Genomic DNA, 23,603 nt, shown 5'->3' on the forward strand with positions numbered 1-23,603 from the left:
ACCCTCACAACTCACGCCAGTGTCACTGCCAGTGCTTGAACCACCGTGTGTATATGCTGGTGATTTCAACTGCCGGCATACACGGTGGGGATACAGTACCACCTCACCGAGCGGGGAAACTCTTTCTGACTGGGCAGAGCGCAACTCGCTCAACCTTCTCTACAACCCGAAGGGCCCAGCCAGCTTTCACTCCGCTCGGCATAACACTGACACGAACCCTGACCTGGCTTTTGTGAGTGTCGGTGTGGACACCCAGCTCCCCGACAGACGTGTTCTAGGAATGTTCCCCAGGTCGCAACACCGACCGTCGCTGATATCGGTGCCCGATCTCGTGACAACAGTTCCGAGCGGACCGATGAAGCGATGGAACTTCCGGAAGGCCAATTGGAAACTCTATCGCCTCCATACCAACAAGTCCACACGGTGTCTCCCACCACCAGACACACCCAACGTGGACGAGGCATACCAGGACTTCTGTAGGGCACTAACATCTGCGGCCAAAAAAGCCATCCCACGCGGCCGCCGTAAGAACTACAAACCATGCTGGGATGGCGAGTGCGAGACCCTCTACAGCGCCTTCCTCCGGGCTCCCTATGGCCCGGAGGCTAACAATCCAGCCACTGCCCTTCTTTCCACTCTTGGAAGGAAGAGGCACCAGCGCTGGAAAGAGGCAGTCCACTCCATCGACTTCTCGCACACTAGCCGTATCGCGTGGAGCACTTTGAACAACTTGACTGGTAGGTCTGAGCGCGCACCCCGAACATGCCCCGTTACCGCAAATGCTATTGCAGCACAGGTTGTGAAAAACGGGGCATATACCGGGATAAATCGAAATTTTTCCCGGGCGGTGCGCCAGGAAACTGCAGACCTCTGGAGGACAACAACATCTAGCGAGTGTAACATCTCCGGTGAGTTTTCACCGGAGGAGTTCACAGCTGCCCTCCAGTATACCAAACCAGGCAAGTCTGCTGGGCCTGACAACATCTGCCCAGAACTCGTGCTCCACGCTGCCCCTGCAATGAAGTCCTGGCTGAGAGTTTTCCTGTCTTCTTGCCTGCGCCAACTCCGGATCCCCAGGATTTGGAGAAGGGCCACTGTTGTCGCTATCCCCAAGCCGAACAAGCCAAAGGATGACGTAACGAGCTACAGACCAATCTCGTTGCTCTGCGTCCCCTTTAAAGTCCTCGAGCGCCTGATTCACGCCCGTGTCGAGCCCATCATAGACCCCCACCTCCCACGGGAGCAGGCGGGTTTTCGACGTGGGAAGTCCACGGTGGATCAGGTCGCCCTCCTTACCCAGGACATCGAGGACTGCTTTGAGGCGAAAAAGAAGGCCGGTGCCGTCTTCATAGACCTGACTGCTGCCTATGACACAGTCTGGCACCGCGGCCTCACCTGCAAACTTCTCCGCCTGCTTCCAGACAGGCACATGGTCAAAATGATCATGGAGCTTGTCTGGAACCGCAGCTTTACTCTCACCACCAGTAACGGAGATAAAAGCAGGTTGCGGCGCCTGAAAAATGGCGTCCCCCAGGGATCTGTCCTGGCTCCCCTCCTGTATAACATCTATACATACGACCTGCCTGCCACAGTCTCACGGAGGTTCGCATACGCAGACGATCTCGCGCTGCTGCACTCCGACAGGGACTGGCAGGCCTTGGAGGGAACTCTAAGCCAGGACATGGAGACTTTAGTGGCTTACCTCCATAACTGGAGATTGAAGCTCAGCGAATCCAAGACGGTGACACAAGCTTTCCACCTATACAATTGGGAAGCGGATCGTGAGATCAGGTTCGAGGTGCGGAAGCCGGATGGGGCTTCCCTTACCCTATGCCGGCCTCGTCCTACACCTGAAGACCCTCGTCCTGACCCTAAATACCTTGGGGTCACCCTGGACAGGTCGCTCACTTTCCGTAAACACCTCTTGGCAACACGCAAGAAACTCAACACCCGCGTCTCACTGCTGAGACGGTTGGTCGGGTCCGGTTGGGGTGCCGGGACAAGAACTCTGCGAACAGCAGCACTTGCCCTGGTCTACTCAACTGCTGAGTACTGCGCACCTGTCTGGGCGCGCAGTGCTCACTCTAAACAACTTGATGTCCCGATCAACGAAGCCTTGCGTGTTATCACTGGATGCCTGCGCCCCACCCCTGTGGAGCTACTGCCCATCTTAGCAGGCATCCAACCCGCTGAGCTTCGTCGCCAAGGTGCTGTAGCAACTCTGGCGGGCCGGGCAAACATGGATGAGAACCACCTGCTCCATGAAAGGCTCACACTCTCCTCAGAGTCAGAGCCAACGCCCCGCCTCCCCTCCAGAGACCCACTGGTACCAGCCGCCCTGAAGCTCCTGCAGCAATGCAGTGACAACAACATCAGGGCGGCTCACTGGGCGAATCACAAATGGAGCACGGACCTGGAGCATACCATCTCCTCCAGACTCCGTGACTTCATACCTGACACCGGCTCAATACCAGGCCTCTCACTACCACGAGTGGCCTGGGTGAGGCTTAACCGCCTCCGAACTGGTGTCGGTCGCTTTCGCTCAAACATGTTCCAGTGGGGCTTAGCACCTAACGCGACGTGTGAGTGTGGCGCGGAGGAGCAGACTGCCGACCACGTGATCCTGCGTTGCCCGATTTATCGTGCTCCTAATGGTTTGCGTGGCCTGGCGGACCTGGATGACTGCTCGGTGACCTGGCTCACTTCTGTGTGTCCTGACATATGAACGGGAGGGCCCCCCGGGCCTGGGGTGGTAAAAGGCATAGACCCTCGGCCTCAGGTCCGGGTGCCGGAAAACAGCTGCCCATACGATGAAGAAGGGTTAGGTGAACGGTCTTTTGGGCTGAGTGATTGTGTGTGTTGATCAGGTGTTTGAATTGTATTGGCGTGTTCTATGGAGCTAGGAGCTAGCATAGGAGCTAGGAGTTAGCATAACAAAGACGTAGGTGTTTTTATGCAGGATTAATTTGTGGCATATTAAATATAAGCCTGGTTGTGTTGTGGCTAATAGAGTAAATATATGTCTTGTGTTTATTTACTGTTTTAGTCATTCCCAGCTGAATATCAGGTACCGTGAGTATGCAGCTTTGGCTTCTAAACATTTGATCGCTTGACCGTATGTGCGCGTCACGTACGTAACTTTTTAAAAATATATAAGCTTTATGAACCTTGGGTTAGGTGAACGGTCTTTTGGGCTGAGTGATTGTGTGTGTTGATCAGGTGTTTGAATTGTATTGGCGTGTTCTATGGAGCTAGGAGCTAGCATAACAAACACGTAGGTGTTTTTATGCAGGATTAATTTGTGGCATATTAAATATACGCCTGGTCACGTACGTAACTTTTTAAAAATATATAAGCTTTATGAACCTTGGGTTAGGTGAACGGTCTTTTGGGCTGAGTGATTGTGTGTGTTGATCAGGTGTTTGAATTGTATTGGCGTGTTCTATGGAGCTAGGAGCTAGCATAACAAAAACGTAGGTGTTTTTATGCAGGATTAATTTGTGGCATATTAAATATAAGCCTGGTTGTGTTGTGGCTAATAGAGTATATATATGTCTTGTGTTTATTTACTGTTGTAGTCATTCCCAGCTGAATATCAGGTCACCCCCGGCTCTCACAGCATCTTCCCTATCTGAATAGCTTCAACTCCCCACTAGTCCTTCACTTGCACTTTACTCATCCACAAATCTTTCATCCTCGCTCAAATTAATGGGGAAATTGTCGCTTTCTCTGTCCGAATCTCTCTCACTTCATGCGGCCATCATTGTAAACAATAGGGAACTTTGCGTATATGTTCAACTGACTACGTCACGCTACTTCCGGTAGGGGCAAGCCTTTTTTTATCAGATACCAAAAGTTGCGATCTTTATCGTCGTTGTTCTACACTAAATCCTTTCAGCAAAAATATGGCAATATCGCGAAATGATCAAGTATGACACAAAGAATAGATCTGCTATCCCCGTTTAAATAAAAAAAAATCATTTCAGTAGACCTTTCCCAACTTCTTTGTCACGTGTTGCTGGCATCAAATTCTAAAGTTAATGATTATTTGCAAAAAAAAAAATGTTTATCAGTTTGAACATCAAATATGTTGTCTTTGTAGCATATTCAACTGAACATGGGTTGAAAATTATTTGCAAATCATTGTATTTCGTTTATATTTACATCTAACACAATTTCCCAACTCATATGGAAACGGGGTTTGTATATTCTTTAAACACAGCAACCTGTGTACCACACATTAAAAGCCTACTGAAATGATTTTTTTTTATTTAAACGGGGATAGCAGATCTATTCTATGTGTCATACTTGATCATTTCGCGATATTGCCATATTTTTGCTGAAAGGATTTAGTAGAGAACGACGACGATAAAGATCGCAACTTTTGGTATCTGATAAAAAAAAGGCTTGCCCCTACCGGAAGTAGCGTGATGTAGTCGGGTGAACATATCCGCAAAGTTCCCTATTGTTTACAATGATGGCTGCCAGAAGTGAGAGAGATTCGGACCGAGAAAGCGATGATTTCCCCATTAATTTGAGCGAGGATGAAAGATTTGTGGATGAGGAAAGTGCAAGTGAAGGACTAGTGGGGAGTGGAAGCGATTCAGATAGGGAAGATGCTGTGAGAGCCGGGGGTGACCTGATATTCAGCTGGGAATGACTACAACAGTAAATAGACACAAGACATATATATACTCTATTAGCCACAACACAACCAGGCTTATATTTAATATGCCACAAATTAATCCCGCATAAAAACACCTACGTGTTTGTTATGCTAGCTCCTAGCTACTAGCTTGAGCTAGTTATAGCTCGAGCGGGTTATATGGACGGGATACCGTCCATATAACCCGCAAATACAATTCAAACACCTGCACAACACACACACTCACTCAGCCCAAAGGACCGTTCACCTAACCCAAGGTTCATAAAGCTTATATATTTAACCAAAGTTACGTACGTGACACGCATGTACGGGCAAGCGATCAAATGTTTGGAAGCGCGCGGGTGGGACCTGATATTCAGCTGGGAATGACTACAACAGTAAATAAACACAAGACATATATATACTCTATTAGCCACAACACAACCAGGCTTATATTTAATATGCCACAAATTAATCCCGCATAACAAACACCTAGGTGTATGCTAGCTCCTAGCTACTAGCTCGAGCTAGTTATAGCAAGCGATCAAATGTTTGGAAGCGCAGCGGCGTACTCACGGTATCGCTTCTGCGTCAGTGTATCCAAGTCAAAGTCCTCCTGGTAAGAGTCTCTGTTGTCCGAGTTCTTCGATCTTGACTGCATCTTTCGGGACTGTAAACAATGAAACACTGACTGTGTTGTGTTGCTGACTTCCCTCGCAAAATACTGCGCTTCGCTCCGACAACTTTCTTCTTTGCTTGCTCAGCTTCTTTCTCCATAATGCAATGAACAAATTGCAACAGATTCACCAACACAGATGTCCAGAATACTGTGGAATAATGAGATGAAAACAGATCTATTTCGTATTGGCTTCAATGGGGAAGCCATACCTCTGTTTCACTGGCTACGTCACACGCATACGTCATCCTCCAAAGGAATTTTCAACCGGAAGTTTAGCTGGAAATTTAAAATTGCACTTTATAAGTTAACCCGGCCGTATTGGCATGTGTTGCAATGTTAAGATTTCATCATTGATGTATAAACTATCAGACTGCGTGGTCGGTAGTAGTGGGTTTCAGTAGGCCTTTAAGCACGCGGCTTTACCTTTAATTTCTGTAAAGAAATACTTGGCAGTCCATGTCATGTCTTGTTGAAAACACGGCATTCGTCATCAACTTTTCTTTTTTTAGCGTGAGCTGACATCTCGGGGGTAACCGGGCATCACTTGTCGCTGTGCACCTTCATTCACCGGTTACACACGGACATACGTCCATAAATAACACTTTTCAAAATAAAAGCAGCACAGTTGTATTGCACGCACGACATAGATGTTTTTTTTAAATTTATTTTGTAATTTGTGATTGCCGCTGTTTATATTCACTCACAATCATGCACGTGCATACGTCCACACGGAAGTAATACAAATAAGGCTTTTCAAAACAAAAGCAGCACCGTTGTTTTGCACACTCAACATAGATACTTTTTTAAATGTATTTTGTAATTTATGATTGGCCTCACGCTGGCCGGACAGGGACGCACAAAGGGCCGGATGTGGCCCACAAATGCCCAGGTCTGCCCTAAAGGGACACAGGGACACATTTTTTTTAGATATATCTTGTGCCCACCAGATAGTTTTTGGTGAGCACCAGAAAGCATTGGATGCGTGCGCATGGTTTGAGGTCTGTGTGAAAATGCCAGTTCAGAATTAATTGGGCTGTATTTCCAACTAGGACTTTCCCCCATGTCCCTTTAGGGGTGTTGTGGCAAAATGTGAATGCCTGCCAAAAATGTATTTCCTTCGCGGGGGCGCGCAGAGCTTGCTGAACCTGCATTTTTGGCTTGGTCTGTCCACAGCGGATTACTAGGTGTAAGACAAACACTGTATCTTCCTGGTTATTGTATCGCTACGTGTTTGACATTATTTAAGACTTTATCGTGCCCGGAAAAGGACAGTTTGCCTCTTCTGTGGTATTGATGAGATTTAAAGGAGTGTTGTTAGTCTCATGTTGATGTGATAAAACCTCTTTCTTGTTTGGAAGATACACAGAACTGTAACTGTTATTTCTTCCTGCACATAATAAATATGTACAACGTGTTTGGATGTACGATATTAATTTATGTAAAATTGTCATTAAATGTAACATTGCCTGACAAAAAGTGATTTGGCGTAATATTTTGAGATTTACACATCGCATTTTTACACACGCGTATTTTACTAGAATACCCTTATGAGCATTACATATATCAAAATCAAGTACCTACTGTACTGTTTACTTGTTGAAATACCCTTTTTGAAGCAAATATCTACCCATATATTTTATATGTGTATATATAATATAATATATGTAATATGCATATTATGTATAAGCATGTATATATATATATATATATATATTATATGTATTATATATTAATGTAACTTGTTCTTAAAAATAATAGTTATTTTGTATGTTAAATTGAGTGTTTGTGTATATATATATATGTATACTGTATATATGTATGCTTGTGTGTGTATGTATATATATATATATATATATATATATATATATATATATATATATATATATATATATATATATATATATATATAAAACTCAAAGACCTTTATGAAAAGTACAACTCGAGGACACAAAGAGGCAACAAGGGTCCCCCCTCCAATGGGCTCACCACTCATGGGAGGGGTCATAGAGGTCAGTGTGAGCTGGGCGGCAGCCGAAGGCAGGGCACATGGCGGTCCGATCCTCGGCTACATAAGCTAGCTCTTGGGACGTGGAACGTCAGCTCGCTGGGAGGGAAGGATTCTGAGCTGCTGCGCAAGGTGGAGAAGTTCCGGCTAGATATAGTCTGACTCACTTCGACGCACAGCAAGGGCTCTGGAACCAGTTCTCTCGAGAGGGGTTGGACTCTTTTCCACTCTGCCGTTGCAAGCAATGAGAGGCGACGGCTGGGGTGGCAATTCTTGTTGCCCCCACCGGTAGACGAGAGGGTAGCTTTCCTCCGCCTTCAGTTGGGGAGACGGGTCTTGACTGTTGTTTGTGCTTACGCACCAAACAGCAGCTCAGAGTACCCACTCTTTTTGGATTCCCTCGAGGGAGTACTGGAGAGTGCTCCCTCAGTGATTCCCTTGTTCGACTGGGGGACTTCAACGCTCATGTTGGCAATGACAGTGAAACCTGGAGAGGTGTGATTGGAAAGAATGGCCGCCCAGATCTGAACCCAAGTGGTGCTTTGTTATTGGACTTTTGTGCTCGTCACAGATTGTCCACAACAAACACCATGTTCAAACATAAGGGTGTCCATGTGTGCACTTGGCACCAGGACACCCTCGGCCGCAGTTCCATGATTGACTTTGTAGTTGTGTTATCGGATTTCCTGTCTCATGTTTTGGACACTCGGGTGAAGAGAGGGGCAGAGCTTTCTACCGATCACCACCTGGTGGTGAGCTGGCTCCGATGGTGGGGGAGGATGACGGACAGACCTGGCAGGCCCAAACGCATTGTGAGGGTCCACTGGGAATGCCTAGCAGAGTCTCCTGTCAGAGAGACTTTCAATTCCCACCTCCCTAAGAACTTTGAACATGTCACGAGGGAGACACTGGATATTGAGTTGTTGTTGTTGCATGTTCCGTGCCTCTATTGTGGAGGCGGCTGATTGGAGCTGTGGCCACAAGGTGGTTGGTGCCTGTCGTGGCGGTAATCCTAGAACCCGCTGGCGTACACCAGCAGTGAGGGATTCTGTCAAGCTGAATAAAGAGTCCTATCGGGTCCTTCTGGCTCATAGGACTCCAGAGGCAGCGGACAGGTACCGACAGGCCAAGTGAAGTGCGGCTTCAGCGGTCACGGAGGCAAAAACTCGGACATGGGAGGAGTTTGGGGAAGCCATGGAAAACGACTTCCAGACGGCTTCAAAGCGATTCTGGTCCACCATCCGCCGCCTCAGGGGGGGAAGCAGTGCACTGTCAACACCGTGTATGGTGAGGATGGTGTGCTGCTGACCTCTACTGCGGCTGTTGTGGATCGGTGGAGGGAATACTTAGAAGACCTCCTCAATCCAACCAACACATCTTCCTATGAGGAAGCAGTGCCTGGGGAATCTGTGGTGGGCTCTCCTATTTCTGGGGCTGAGGTGGCTGAGGTAGTTAAAAATCTCCTCGGTGGCCACGTTCGGGAATCATTTGGTGATTTAACCCCCAACCCTTGATGCTGAGTGCCAAGCAAGGAGGCAATGAGTCCCATGTTTATAGTCTTTGGTATGACTCGGCCGGGGTTTGAACTCCCGACTTTCCAGTCTCAGGGTAGACACTCTAACCACAAGGCCACTGAGCAGGTCAATGGTTAATGCATCCTCAATAGAAAATAAACCTTAGCAAAAGTTAGCTAACAATTGAGTCATTGTAGCCACTCTATTCTGCCTATAAAGTGCTCTAAATAGCATCCTAAAACCCCCTTCAACATTTTAAATACACGCTGTAAGTATATATGTAATGTAGTAACATTCTTAATAACATGTCATATTTACATATCTTGCTCATTTTAAGCATACAATCTCACTGGGATGCCGACTGATGGGATGTTCATATTTTTTTCAAGTTTTATTCACAATACCATAGAACAATTACAATAGTAGTGAATATCATTTAAGGATGTTGGTAAGTGAAAGTGTCCCCCAAATAGCTTTTGGCAGGGGTCCAGAGGACAGTATATACATGGAATGCTGAAACATGGTGGCAAGCACAAAACCACTATATGATAAACACAAAATAATAGTACTAAAGCAAGCATGCACATACATACATACATACATACATACATTCATTCAACCATGCAAAACCCTACAGTAGTCTACCCCACATGAGGCATTAGAGATAGGTGGTTAATAGGTAAGTTTTTAGTTTATTTTTGAAGTTGGAGAATGAATACAGCATCTTGAGGCTCTCATCACGAGCAGTACAAGCCAGTAGACGATGTTTACCTGATATCAGATCTAAGTTACGAGTGTTGTGGGCATGCTGGGGATGATAGATAGGAACCGAGCTACAGAGCCTAAGATTCAGCCTGTGGATAACTTCATAGGTTAGACAAGCATTGTGATAAATATTGAACTCTGTCAGTCTTAAAGGCCTACTGAAATGAAATGTTCTTATTTAAACGGGGATAGCAGATCCATTCTATGTGTCATACTTGATCATTTTGCGATATTGCCATATTTTTGCTTAAAGGATTTAGTAGAGAACATCGACGATAAAGTTCGCAACTTTTGGTCGCTGATAAAAAAAGCCTTGCATGTACCGGAAGTAGCGTGACGTCACAGGTTGAAAGGCTCCTCACATTTCCCCATTGTTTGCACCAGCAGTGAGAGCGATTCGGACCGAGAAAGCGACGATTACCCCATTATATTGAGCGAGGATGAAAGATTTGTGGATGAGGAACGTGAGAGTGAAGGACTAGAGGCAGTGCCGGACGTATCTTTTTTCGCTCTGACCGTAACTTAGGTACAAGGGATTTCACACTTTCTCCTTTTTCTATTGTGGATCATAGATTTGTATTTTAATCCACCTCGGATACTATATCCTCTTGAAAATGAGAGTCGAGAACGCGAAATGGACATTCACAGTGACTTTTATCTCCACGACAATACATCGGTGAAGCACTTTAGCTACGGAGCTAACGTGAAAGCATCGGGCTTAACTGAAGTTAGAAACAAAAGAAATAAGCCTCTGACTGGAAGGATAGACAGAAAATCAACAATACTATTAAACCATGGACCTGTAACTACACGGTTAATGCTTTCCATCCTGGCGAAGCCTAGCAATGCTGTTGCTAACGACGCCATTGAAGCTAACTTAGCTACGGGACCTCGACAGAGCTATGCTAAAAACATTATCTCTCCACCTACGCCAGCCCTCATCTGCTCATAAACACCCGTGCTCACCTGCGTTCCAGCGATCGACGGCGCGACGAAGGACTTCACCCGATCATCGATGCGGTCGGCGGCGGCTAGCGTCGGATATCGCGTCTGCTATCCAATTTAAAGTCCTCCTGGTTGTGTTGCTGCAGCCGGCCGCTAATACACTGATCCCACCTACAGCTTTCTTCTTTGCAGTCTCCATTGTTTATTAAACAAATTGCAAAAGATTCACCAACACAGATGTCCAGAATACTGTGGAATTTTGCGATGAAAACATAGCTGTTTGTATTGACATACAATGGTGTACCAATACTTCCGGTTCAACCATCGACGTCACGCTCAAACGTCATCATACCTAGACGTTTTCAACCGGAAGTTTCCAGGGAAATTTAAAATTGCACTTTATAAGTTAACCCGGCCGTATTGGCATGTGTTGCAATGTTAAGATTTCATCATTGATATATAAACTATCAGACTGCGTGGTCGCTAGTAGTGGCTTTCAGTAGGCCTTTAAGAGATGATAATTATGGAATAGATGTCGAGTGGGGGCATTAAACTTGGACCATGATAGGCCCCGTAGGATTTTCTTTTGCATGGATTCTAATTTGTGAAGGTAGGTAGGGAAGGTGTTACACCAGATGACATTACAGTAGTTAAGATGTGGTTCAAAGAGATTTTTATATAGAGTAATGAAAAGTTTTGGAGGAGTTTACGAAATCATTTATGTATAGGATGAAAAGGAGAGGCCCTAAGATGGATCCCTGGGGAAACCCATAATTTATGGTCATACAGGGTGAATTGTGATCATTGACGCATACACATTGTTGCCTTCCGTATAGGTAAGAACAGAACCAATCGAGAGGTACCCCTCTGACACCATAGTTGTATAACTTATACAATAATATCTCAAAGTCTATTGTGTCAAAGGCTTTGGACAGACGGATATCTTCCCGTTTAGATGAAGAATTAGTCCTCGCAAAGGGTTAAAAAAGGGTGGGTGCAAAAAAGCGTATTTTTGTGTCTTTCTTGACATCTCCAGGTCTAAGTTGGATGTCAAAGTTGACCCTGTTCTCCGGTTTATGTCCACAACCTTCACCATATAAGTGAGAAGCATGATTTATAATCTATAATTAGCTTTCACCATCTTAGAGGTGAGAAAGCAGCTCAGTATGTCAATATAGCAGCATAAGCTAGTTACTTCTGTGATCAATGCGCCGCTAAAAGTAGGTCCTTAACGTTAGCGCTTATAATAACAATATCGCTAATACTTGGTTAATATTCAGGTCACAAAATGTAAATGGAGTATTGTTGGCAGTTTTTGGATGGTTATTTGGAGGACTTTGTGGGTCTAATAGAGGAGCTCCCATTGACTGCAATGTTAGCTGATTTTTGCTCACGTTTGTTTACTAAATGTAAAATGTAAAAAATATATGTCACATAAGGATTGTGAACGATAGGCGACATTTAAAAAAAGTGCAGTTTCCTTTGAATTTGTCAGATAAGTAAACAGTCCTTCAAATTAAAGATGAAAAACAATTGAGGTTGTTTATAGATATTATCCACAATGAAGTTACAGTAAAACTAAGCACACAAGGGAAAGTACATTCATATACACATGAAGTACACATATGTGTAAGAATCATGTTAACCACCAAAATATCGTCTCGTTCTACTAAAGCCAATATTGAGTATCCTTTGGTGAGCTGACCGTATCGTCACACCCTTAGTTGAAAGCACACCAACCCCATGACATGACACTTCCACGTGATGTAGAACAGGAGCACAACATTTTAAACACACACACACATCTGAAGAATATAAAAAATAAATATATTTGGTGGGCCGAACAAAATGACTCGGCGAACCAATGTTTGGTATGAGCGATATGACCTAAAATCTATATCCTAATAACAATATATGTCACAATATATCATTTGGTATATGATTGATAATAGAAGAATTTCAAAGCGTGTTACAAAAGCTCCTAATTTGGCTGCTGACATATGCAGTAAGTGCATGTAAAAGTACTGAATGCATTGTGTGACTGAGCAGAGATGGTGTGTTTGTCTTGCAGACGTCTGGGAAGGACATCTTCACCCTGAGCAACAGAAGTGGGGCTTCAGGATGTGGACGGAGGAGCCACAGCCCTCCCACATTAAGGAGGAAGAGGAATACCCACTTATCCCCCATTTTAAAAAGGAAGCGGAGGACCCACTGACACCCCATTTTAAAGAAGAAGTGGTGGCTCCACGAAGCCCTCACATTAAAGAGGAAGAGGAGGAACACAGCATCAGTCAGCAGGGAGAGCATCTTGAAGGACTGGAGGAGGTTGATGTCACCAAGATGCCAGTGACTGGTGTCCCTGTGAAGAGTGAAGATGATGAGGTTAAAGGTGAGAGTGAGGAGAAGAGAGAGGCGGAGCCTCCAAGCAGCAGCTCAACTCAACACATGACAACAGAAGCTGATGGAGACCACTGTGGAGGATCACAAGCACACAAGCTCTTAGCTCCACTATCAGATAGTGAGGACACAACGTCACACTCTCCTGACACTGATGATGAAGACTCTAAAGATGATAAGACATGTCACACTAAAAACACACACTTCACATGTTCTCACTGCGACAAAACTTTTAATGATAGTAGCAATATGAAAAGACACATTAGAACACACACTGGAGAAAAACCTTTTTCCTGCTCAGAATGTGATAAACGTTTTGTAAGAAATCAAGGTTTAAAATTACACATGAGAATACACACTGGTGAAAAACCTTCAAGTTCAATCTGCGGTAAAGATTTTACTGAAAGGCCCAATTTCAAAGCACACATGAGAATACACACTGTAGAAAAACCTTTTTCATGTTCAATCTGCGGTAAAAAATTTACTCGTAGGGACAATTTAAAAAAACACATGAAAATACACAATGGAGACAAACCTTTTTCATGTTCAATCTGCGGTAAAGATTTTACCCAAAGGGACCATTTCAAATCACACATGAGATTACACACTGGAGAAAAACCTTTTTCATGTTCAATCTGCGGTAAAGATTTTTCTAAAAGCGACCATTTAAAAGTACACATGAGAATACACACTGGAGAAAAACCTTTTTCATGTTCAATCTGCGGTAAAGATTTTACCCAAAGGGACCATTTCAAAGCACACATGAGAATACACACTGGAGAAAAACCTTTTTCATGTTCAATCTGCGGTAAAGATTTTATTAAAAGGGACCAATTAAATGTACACAAGAGAACGCACTCTGGTGAAAAACCATTCTCCTGTTCAAGCTGCCACAAAAGCTTTCGTCACCCAAAATCTATTACAGCACACATGAGAACACACACAGGAGAGAAAGTGTTGAGTTGCAGTGTGTGTGGTGAAAGATTCTCTTCTAAGTACCAGTGTAAGAAACACAAGTGTGCTGGTGAGAACAGCAGCAGCAAATGAAGATGCAGGATTTGAAATAAACTTTCAAAACTTTAACTTTGACTTTCTAACAACATCAGCACATATAACATGTGTGACATCATTGTTGTGTGTGTAACACCATCTTGTTATTATGCTTATAACATATTTAGAGTAAATACTTCAGATTAGTGCTTTTATTTCAGTCAAGTACATGAGTTAATATACACATTTGTGTACTTTAAAATGAACAGAACAATTTGACTGAAAAGGTGAGAATAAACAGTACATAAAATATGTTACATACAGTAAACATTTCAAGTGTAGATATTCATAATTCACTTTTATACTAAATAATGACGTGTTACATATTTTATTTTCTATTTGTAGATGATTCCATAGATGAACTCCTTTATATGATATACATATTTGTTTTACATGTGTTCATACCTTTGCTTTTGAGTACACATACATCCCTCTTAGTTCATATTTACTGGTTCACATCTGAAAAATCTTCTGGACCACTTCTGGAAGCATATTATTATTTACTTTATACATCATTTGAACAGTTGTCTTTTCTACAATTTTTAAATGTGTGACTTTATGAATCATTTGTTGGGTCTCTATAATCCATTCTATTAATTGTCTTTATCACTCTCTTGTGTAATATGAATATTGTTGTGTGATTGTTTTATATGTATGTCCCCAGACTTTTATGCAATAAACAATGTATGCTTCAACTAAAGTTGAGTACAATAAATTTAGTTAATTTTTTTGGGTATGTATTGTATTCTATTTATTATCACAGTCAATTTTGTAATTGTTTTCTTTATATGACTTACATGTAGTTTCCAGCTTACTTCATCATCTAGACTAACTCAGCCTGGAGGATGTGTGTAATGTTGAGATGTATTGGAGATGACTTGGTTTGTTTGAATGTTGTCAACCTGTCAATAGAGGCTTTGCAGTCACGTGGTTTTATCACGTGACTTTGTGTTACGCCGCCATCTTGCCGGTCAACCGGTCAGCTCGTTCCTACGTGTTCGTACAGATTCAGTTTGATTTCTGCGCTACATTTTCACCGATTTCATCCGAATTGTGGCTGATTTGCTATCCAATGAAGTTGTGCAAGAGTCCAAGAAACGTTACCGAGAGAAGTTGAACCTTGTTGGCACAACGGATCCGTACCTTTTACAGAGAAGCATGCTAAAATCACCTGAGCATTTTGCAACAGCCGACCTGCCTGACCTCTCATATCCAGACATTTATAATTACCTCGTCGACTCACCATCTCCGTACACTGGAAAGGACCTTAAGGCATACAAGAGTCTGGATGCCTACAAGTATTTTACAGCAGGTTTTGTGCATGATGGGCTGATATGGCAGATTCCAAACAAGAATCGATTTCTTCTCATGACCAAGGTAAGGAAAAAGCCCACACAGAAGAGCCTGCTGTCTGTTTACAAATCCGCGTGGCAGTAACAGTGTGATTGTGAAAAAACTACTGAAGTGATTCTAATGAAAACTCACATTGTTAAGCTTTTTTTTTTTTATTATTACAAAAGGCGTCCTGTTCAAAAATGCTTTTAATTAAAAAACTGTTTCACAAACTTCATATTGAAATTTTCCAATTTTTCTCTATATATGAAGCTCAACATTTACATTGATAAAGTTTTCAAGCCAATCAGATGAGGCATCATGAAAAAATAAAAACGGTACCTAGCATCACACAGACCGATGCGGGGGGGGGGGGGGGGTTCGAGAACTGAGGAAATCATCCCATTCCCTGCCTTGCTGCCTTTCTAAAAATGCACCCAGCATTTTCAACAATCATATTTGTATCATCCCATATTGTATTATTTCACATTTTGTGAAACAAATCAGGGTAATATAATAGTTTGTTTACAAACCTGATATGAAGTGTTCATTGCATATCCTTGTGTACATCGCAGGTTTCCATCGTTCACGACAAATCGCCGCGATCCGAAGCTAAGATTTGGTTTATCGCCTCGCCTATTGCTACATTCAATTTCCGGCATTTCCAAGCTCAAATAGCAGCAGATCTAACAAGAAAGCGTGTGTGAGTCGGTGACCGGCAAGATGGCCGCCAAGCTAATGTCACGTGGCTGATGACGTCAGCTGCAAAGCCTCTATTGTTCTATTTAAACATGTTGTCAGATCTCGCGAGAGAAACAAGCAACCAGCTCTATTACTTCTTCTTCTTACTGGCAGTTTGCAGCCATGACTTGAAAGGTTCATACTGCCACCTACTGGACTGTAGAATGTAGTGTGGGCCATAGGACCGAAGGAGGAAATCCCGTTAAGAACCTGTGGAGGGCAGCAATACACCTAAGATGTTCTACTAGTCTGCTGGAAATAGAAAGAAGAAGAACGACAGAAAAGCAAGATGGCGTTTGGGTGAAAAAGTCTAAACGTGGGCATTATAGTTCTGTATTTTTAATCAGTGCATACATGTGCACATATATGTCGTTTTATATATGCTACCTTTTATTTTGTTTCCCGAGTATCCTGGTTCTTGATTTTTGTAAGTAAAAATAATCTTCAATCGCGCTGCTGGATCAGTTTGAATTACTGGATGGATAGCGGGAAAAGGAACAATATGTGACAAGGAAGGCTGTGCATGGTGCGAGTCAGACAAGATGCCAAGTGGAACAAACATTTGAACAAAGGGGTTATAGGAACAATGGTAAATGGGTTATACTTGTATAGCGCTTTTCTACCTTCAAGGTACTCAAAGGGCTTTGACACTATTTCCACATTCACCCATTCACACACACATTCACACACTGATGGCGGGAGCTGCCATGCAAGGCAATAACCACGACTCATCAGGAGCAAGGGTGAAGTGTCTTGCCCAAGGACTCTGACTTTGTCTTACCTCTCTATTTTTGGAGGTAAAACTCTGGAGTTTTTGAAGTGTATTTCTGGTCTTGTCATCGTCGTCCGGACAGAAGGGCGACACGGCAGTGCGGCTGGATCAAAAGAGACGTCGGAGACGCTTTACTGAAGCAAAAGTTGCTTTATTACCAGCGAGCGTCATTTACACAGGACTGCAGTTCCTGGGAGGAGGTCAGGTCAAATATGGAGGACTCCTCTCCCGGAGAAGCCAAACCATCATTTTATATATTCCTTCTTTCACTGTCTGGGTGTGCGCTAAAGCTAAACAGCACCACCTGACCACGAAAGGAGATGTTGGTGTGTAAGTGTCTGGAAAACAACTGCTTTAAGTCATAACTTAAAGGTTGGCGTTTGAGCTAGACAGGTAGTCTCCTTTCAAGGATATGGTTGTCACTTTTGCATTCCGAAGTCCCAATTAGGGCCTCTTTTCCTACGAGAAGTGATCCAATTCACCTGCGAATATCAAACTAAGGGGCCTTATCTTATCATGTGCTCAAACTGAAATACCACTGTTTACTCAAACCTGATGGTTTGCTTTCTCCGAGATGAATATGAACATTCACCAAGTGTAGAACATGATATGAGTGAATTAATACACTTCATTTTACGTACTCAGGAGTTTGCACTTAACCTGCTCTCTGGAATATTCCCCCGGTGACTGTGTGAGTTTTGTGTAAACATGTTGATACACATTGTTACAAACTGAGAGGAACATCAACCTCTCATAAATATTGTGTGTCTGAAACTGTCTCGTTTTTATGAACAACATAAAACAACCAGTGCATCATCCTCACATGACAATTCATCTTCCTACAGACAATCTATTCAAGAATAGTGTTAATAATAACTATAAAGTTAGTAAACATGTGAGAGTAAGAAGTAAACAAACCTGTTCTGTGTAACACAACTTGATGTTTTTGATGTTATCGCTTGTTCTCCTCTTTTGTTGGACAAAGTTCCTCCTCGTACTCTGCTATCGTTCTTTCGCACATTTTCACACAATCACAACACTTTACACTCACACTTGATCTCTGCTTAGCGATGTGTTTTGATCACTAATTTTCTGTTATTAATGTGATTATCAGACAGCAGTCATTTCCATTAGATAATGTTCAAATATAGGTGATTTGGCACACTTATAATTAAAATAACAAAAATAATGTGTACCCCTTTCAGAGATCACATTTAGTTCCACTTCAAACATTCACATGATCCACAATGAGATGAGATGGTATAACGTGAACAGTTCTGGAACTTTCTAACTCGGGGGGGGGGGGGGGTCTCGTTGGAAGCGCGATGTATGAGCAGACGCCGTTTGGGTATAACAAAATGGTGTCTGCCAATGTAGTTTACAATGTCACTACGTCAGTAGTTGTCAAACTTTTATCACCAAGTACCACCTCAGAAAATACTTGGATTTCCAAGTACCACCATCATGAACAGCATTAAAATACAGTAGCTAAGTAGGCCTTAATTATTCATAAAAAACAAGGAAGACACGTTATTTAACAAGTATATTTAATATTTTTAGTTACTATAACATTACACACAGTTTGAACAGGAATACTGTGTTTGCAGGTAGGAAAATAAAACATTGTACTTAAATAATGAAATAATATTTGGCGTACCACTAGGACCTAAACTAATGTTTAGTTATTAGCTATTGTGCTCAAGTTAGACTTTTGTATCTGTACAAGGACGAAACTCCTTGTCTGAAGGGTGGCCTCAGCCGCAGATGTTTGTTTTAGCCCGCTAACAGCCAAGGACTTCAAGGACCTCAACGCAGATAAGATGACAACACGCAGACGAAGCGGAGACAAGGCAAAATCACAAGGCCCCCAGCACATTCTGTCATGTATTGTGCGTACTGGACCTGCTTTGCATAATATATGTGACCACTCCTTTTAGAGGCGGCCTTAGTGATTTTGACTGTGGAACTTCTAAATAAATAGAGGGACGCGGGAGCTGAACCTTAGAGCGTAGGGCGAGACTGTGACTAAGTGTGCGGCTCCATGCGTTCTCATGAGCTAAATTGAACTCTGTCTCTGCATGATTCCTTGCTTCTTGTCTGATTAATAAATGTCATCAGTATTTGAACCAGGAAAAAGGTTTTCCTCCAGGGTGTATTCGCATGTGCATTTTCAAATGTTGCCTATGAGTAAAATCTTTACCGCAGATTGAACATGAAAAAGGTTTTTCTCCAGTGTGTATTCTCATGTGTGCTTTGAAATGCTGCTTTTGAGTAAAATCTTTACCGCAGATTGAACATGAAAAAGGTTTTTCTCCAGTGTGTGTTCTCATGTGTACTTTTAAATTATGATTTGTTGCAAAACTTTTACCACATTCTGAGCAGGTAAAAGGTTTTTCTCCAGTGTGTGTTCTCATGTGTATTTTCAAAGGATTCCTTTGATTAAAATCTTTACCACAGAATGAACATAAAAAAAGTTTTTCTCCAGTGTGTGTTCTCATGTGTCTTTTCAAATTACTAGATTTAAAAGTTTTGTCACAGTGAGAACATGTGAAGTGTGTGTTGTCAGTGTGACATGTCTTATCATCTTTAGAGTCTTCATCATCAGTGTCAGGAGAGTGTGACGTTGTGTCCTCACTATCTGATAGTGGAGCTAAGAGCTTGTCTGCTTGTGATCCTCCACAGTGGTCTCCATCAGCTTCTGTTGTCATGTGTTGAGTTGAGCTGCTGCTTGGAGGCTCCGCCTCTCTCTTCTCCTCACTTTCACCTTTGACCTCATCACCTTCACTCTTCACAGGGACACCAGTCACTGGCATCTTGGTGACATCAACCTCCTCCAGTCCTTTAAGATGCTCTCCCTGCTGACTGATGCTGTGTTCCTCCTCTTCCTCTTTAATATGAGGGGTCAGTGGGTCCTTCTCTTCCTCTTTAATATGAGGGGTCAGTGGGTCCTCCTCTTCCTCTTTAATATGAGGGGTCAGTGGGTCCTTCTCTTCCTCTTTAATGAGAGGGGTCAGTGGGTCCTCTTCTTCCTCTTTAATGAGAAGGGTCAGTGGGTCTTCCTCTTTAATATGAGGGCTCAGTGGGTCCTCCTCTTCCCCCTTAATGTGAGGGCTCAGTGGATCCACCGCTTCCTCTTTAAAATGGGGTGTCAGTGGGTCCTCCTCTTCCTTTTTAAAATGGGGGATCAGTGGGTGTTCCTCTTCCTTTTTAATGTGGGAGGGCTGTGGCTCCATCCTGAAGCTCCACTTCTGTTGCTCAGGGTGAAGATGTTCTTCCCAGACGTCTGCAAGACAAACACACCATCTCTGCTCAGTCACAATGCATTCAGTACTTTTACATGCACTTAGGAAAAACAAGTTATCTTATGAAATGTCTTCAAATCTCAGTGACGCACTCTTTACAACATTATTCACAGGAAAATAAAAACCATACAGGACGACAGGACTTTTTACTATGGATGGACGATATGTTTTAAAATTGATTTTGCGATATATTATTTAATATAGAATTACTAATAGAACTATTTTAAAACAGGCTACACAGGCTCCTAATTTAGTTGCTGAAATATTCAGTAAAATATTACATAATTTCCAGTATTATTTTCTCAAATAAAGTAACCAGATAATAACAGTAAATAAACAAGTAAATTAATAATTTTTTCGACAAAATAATACAATTAGAAATGACACAAAAGCTAATTCTAGATTACAAATCATGCCTCTAACTTATGTAGTAGAAGGTTTTGGACATAAACCAAGAACTTGGTCAACTTTGACATCCAACTTAGACCTGGAGATGGCAAGAAAGACACGAAAATACGCTATTTTGCACCCACCCTTTTTTAACCCTTTGTGAGGATTAATTATTCATCTAAAAGGGAAGATATGAACATCCCATCAGTCGGCATTCCAGTGAGAGCAGACATTGTATGCTTAAAATGAGCAAGTTATGTAAATATGACATGTTATTAAGAATGTTACTACATTACATATATACTTACCCCGTTTCCATATGAGTTGGGTTAGGGTTATTGATGTGATGTTATGAGCTAGGAATATAACAACTACACTACCCAGCATGCAACGGGAGTGACGAGCATGCGCGGTATCCCCGAAAAGTGTCACCACCCGGCAGCTGAGAATGAGGTTATGAGCACGCTGTGAAAGTAAACGTCAAGAACTCAGCCAACACGCCTCGTCTGCATCATTTATAATTAGACAGACAACACATATACAGTGTGATTTTGTTTTGTTTAAAAGGAAAGAAAAAAAACAAAAGTTAAAAAAGGGAGATGTGTTGTATATATATGTATGTGCTGCGGTTGCTTTAAGAACGTTGCGACAGCTGCCGTAAAGGAGGTGCGTTGCTAGCCTGGTTGCTATGTTTCCGGTTGGTCGTAAAAGTGTTAGTCATGTGTTTGTACCCTGCTCAAATCTCTCAGTAAAGTTATTAATTGGATTGTACCTTTTGTTTGGAACTTTATTACACCTTGGAGCGCTTTTTCCGGTCCATTTTTTTCCTGCTTTCGCTATCTGCGCCTAATGACTGAGCTACGTGACGTCATTTCTTGTGGTCTCACGGGGCATTTCTGGTCGGGACGGAATTCCAGGGATTCGAATAAAGAAGCAACTCTTTTCTTTACTATAGTGGTCTCGATAACGGGTACCGGTTCTCAAAAAGGGATTTGAGTTTGAGGACTCGGTTCTTTTCTTATCGAACAACCGGGAAAACCGGTTTTGAGTATCATCCCTAACTGTAGCTATTGAAAATTGTATTAATCAAGTGTTCTACTGGAAATGTTTTCGATTAATCGAGTAACTGGATAAAACATAGTGTTGCTTGGTTAAAGACAAATTTAAGCGACTTTAAGACATTTCACTTATTAATGAACGGCCAATTGGTTTGAGATGGTATGAGATCAAGATGTCATCTTTAGATCAGGCTTTGTTTTTTCGACAATCACTGCCACATTAAAAAGTTAAAGTACCAATGATTGTCACACACACACTAGGTGTGGCGAGATTATTTTCTACATTTGACCCATCACCCTTGATCACCCCCTGGGAGGTGAGGGGAGCAGTGAGCAGCAGCGGTGGCCGCGCCCGGGAATATTTTTTACGATGATTTAACCCCCAATTCCAACCCTTGATGCTGAGTGCCAAGCAGGGAGGTAATGGGTCCCATTTTTATAGTCTTTGGTATGACTCGGTCGGGGTTTGAACTCACAACCTACCGATCTCAGGGCGGACACTCTAACCACTAGGCCACTGAGTAGGTGGATGTAGTAGGTGTTGTAGTAGGTTAATGGCTGCACCAATATGAAGGAAATAACAGGTCAGTATAGCTTTTACACACATATATAACTTGTCAAACCTGCCAGCTAGCAGGCTAGGTTTACAGCGTCAGTTACCATGGTAACTGACTCTGACTTTGTCTTACCTCTCTTATTTTTGGAGGTAAAACTCTCGACCTTTACATACTCAGGAGTTTGCACTTAACCTGCTCTCTGGAATATTCCCCCGGTGACTGTGTGAGTTTTGTGTAAACATGTTGATACACATTGTTACAAACTGAGAGGAACATCAACCTCTCATAAATATTGTGTGTCTGAAACTGTCTCGTTTTTATGAACAACGTAAAACAATCAGTGCAACATCCTCACATGACAATTAATCTCCCTTGAGGCTATCTATTTAGGAATAGTGTTAATAATAAATATAAAGTTAGTAAACATGTGAGAGTAAGAAGTAAACAAACCTGTTCTGTGTAACACAACTTGATGTTTTTGATGTTGTCGCTCCTTCTCCTCTTTTGTTGGACAAAGTTCCTCCTCGTACTCTGCTATCGTTCTTTCGCACATTTTCACACAATCACAACACTTTACACTCACACTTAATCTCTGCTTAGCGATGTGTTTTGATCACTTCCGCCTCTCTTTGTTAGCAGCTAACAAGCTAAGCTAACTAGCAGGCTAAGCTAGCTCGAGAAGCGTCAAAGTGCGCTCAGACTAATATAACCGGATGCAAACAGTTATTAACGATGTTTACTCTATTTAATAGAGTGTAATAAAGGACATATATGTGTACATGGACGCACAGATTAAGAACACTGAACTGTGACGACTGCAATAACGTCTACACCGTCAGACGCCATCTTGCTTCATCCTCGCCGTGTTTGGTTCGCGCGCAGTGTTGTCAGATCTCGCGAGAGAAACACGTTTTTGATTGATTGAGACTTTTATCAGTAGGTTGCACAGTGAAGTACATATTCCACCAAATGGTAACACCTGAATAAGTTTTTCAACTTGTTTAAGTCGGGGTCCACTTAAATTGATTCATGATACAGATATATACTATCATCATATTACAGTCATCACCTACTCAGTGGCCTCGTGGTTAGAGTGTCTGCCCTGAGATCGGTAGGTTGTGAGTTCAAACCCCGGCCGAGTCATACCAAAGACTATAGAAATGGGACCCATTACCTCCCTGCTTGGCACTCAGCATCAAGGGTTAGAATTGGGGGTTAAATCACCAAAAATTATTCCCGGGCGCAGCACCGCTGCTGCCCACTGCTCCCCTCACCTCCCATGGAGTGAACAAGGGTATGGGTCAAATGCAGAGGACACATTTCACCACACCTAGTGTGTGTGTGACAATCATTGGTAACTTAACTTTAATCACATTGAATTATTTACATTTTTTACAATCCGGGGTGTGGAGGGGGCGGGGGATTAGGTTTGGTTGTTATCATCAGTCATC

At 42.8% G+C, this 23,603-nt stretch overlaps 3 protein-coding genes across 3 annotated transcripts in view; 1 reads left to right on the plus strand and 2 right to left on the minus strand.

The window, feature by feature from the left end:
- Positions 1-14,684, plus strand: part of LOC133640877 (oocyte zinc finger protein XlCOF7.1-like) — a 48,217-nt gene extending 33,533 nt beyond the window's left edge. The window contains exon 6 of the mRNA XM_062034559.1: positions 12,625-14,684. Coding sequence (XP_061890543.1) covers positions 12,625-13,997 — 1,373 coding nt within the window. The 3' untranslated portion in view covers positions 13,998-14,684. The remainder of the gene's footprint in view (positions 1-12,624) is intronic.
- Positions 1-23,603, minus strand: part of LOC133640595 (gastrula zinc finger protein XlCGF57.1-like) — a 300,331-nt gene that overhangs the window by 265,078 nt on the left and 11,650 nt on the right. The window lies entirely within an intron of this gene.
- LOC133640695 (oocyte zinc finger protein XlCOF8.4-like) lies at positions 18,335-23,018 on the minus strand. The gene is made up of 2 exons (XM_062034258.1): positions 22,603-23,018; positions 18,335-20,128 (listed from the first exon to the last, which is right to left on the minus strand). Exons 1-2 carry the CDS (start codon positions 22,703-22,705, stop codon positions 18,960-18,962), a joined length of 1,272 nt encoding a protein of 423 aa, XP_061890242.1. The 5' UTR covers positions 22,706-23,018; the 3' UTR covers positions 18,335-18,959.

The sequence above is a fragment of the Entelurus aequoreus genome, linkage group LG23 (assembly GCF_033978785.1).
Source record: "Entelurus aequoreus isolate RoL-2023_Sb linkage group LG23, RoL_Eaeq_v1.1, whole genome shotgun sequence".
In the NCBI taxonomy this organism is placed as follows: domain Eukaryota; kingdom Metazoa; phylum Chordata; class Actinopteri; order Syngnathiformes; family Syngnathidae; genus Entelurus; species Entelurus aequoreus.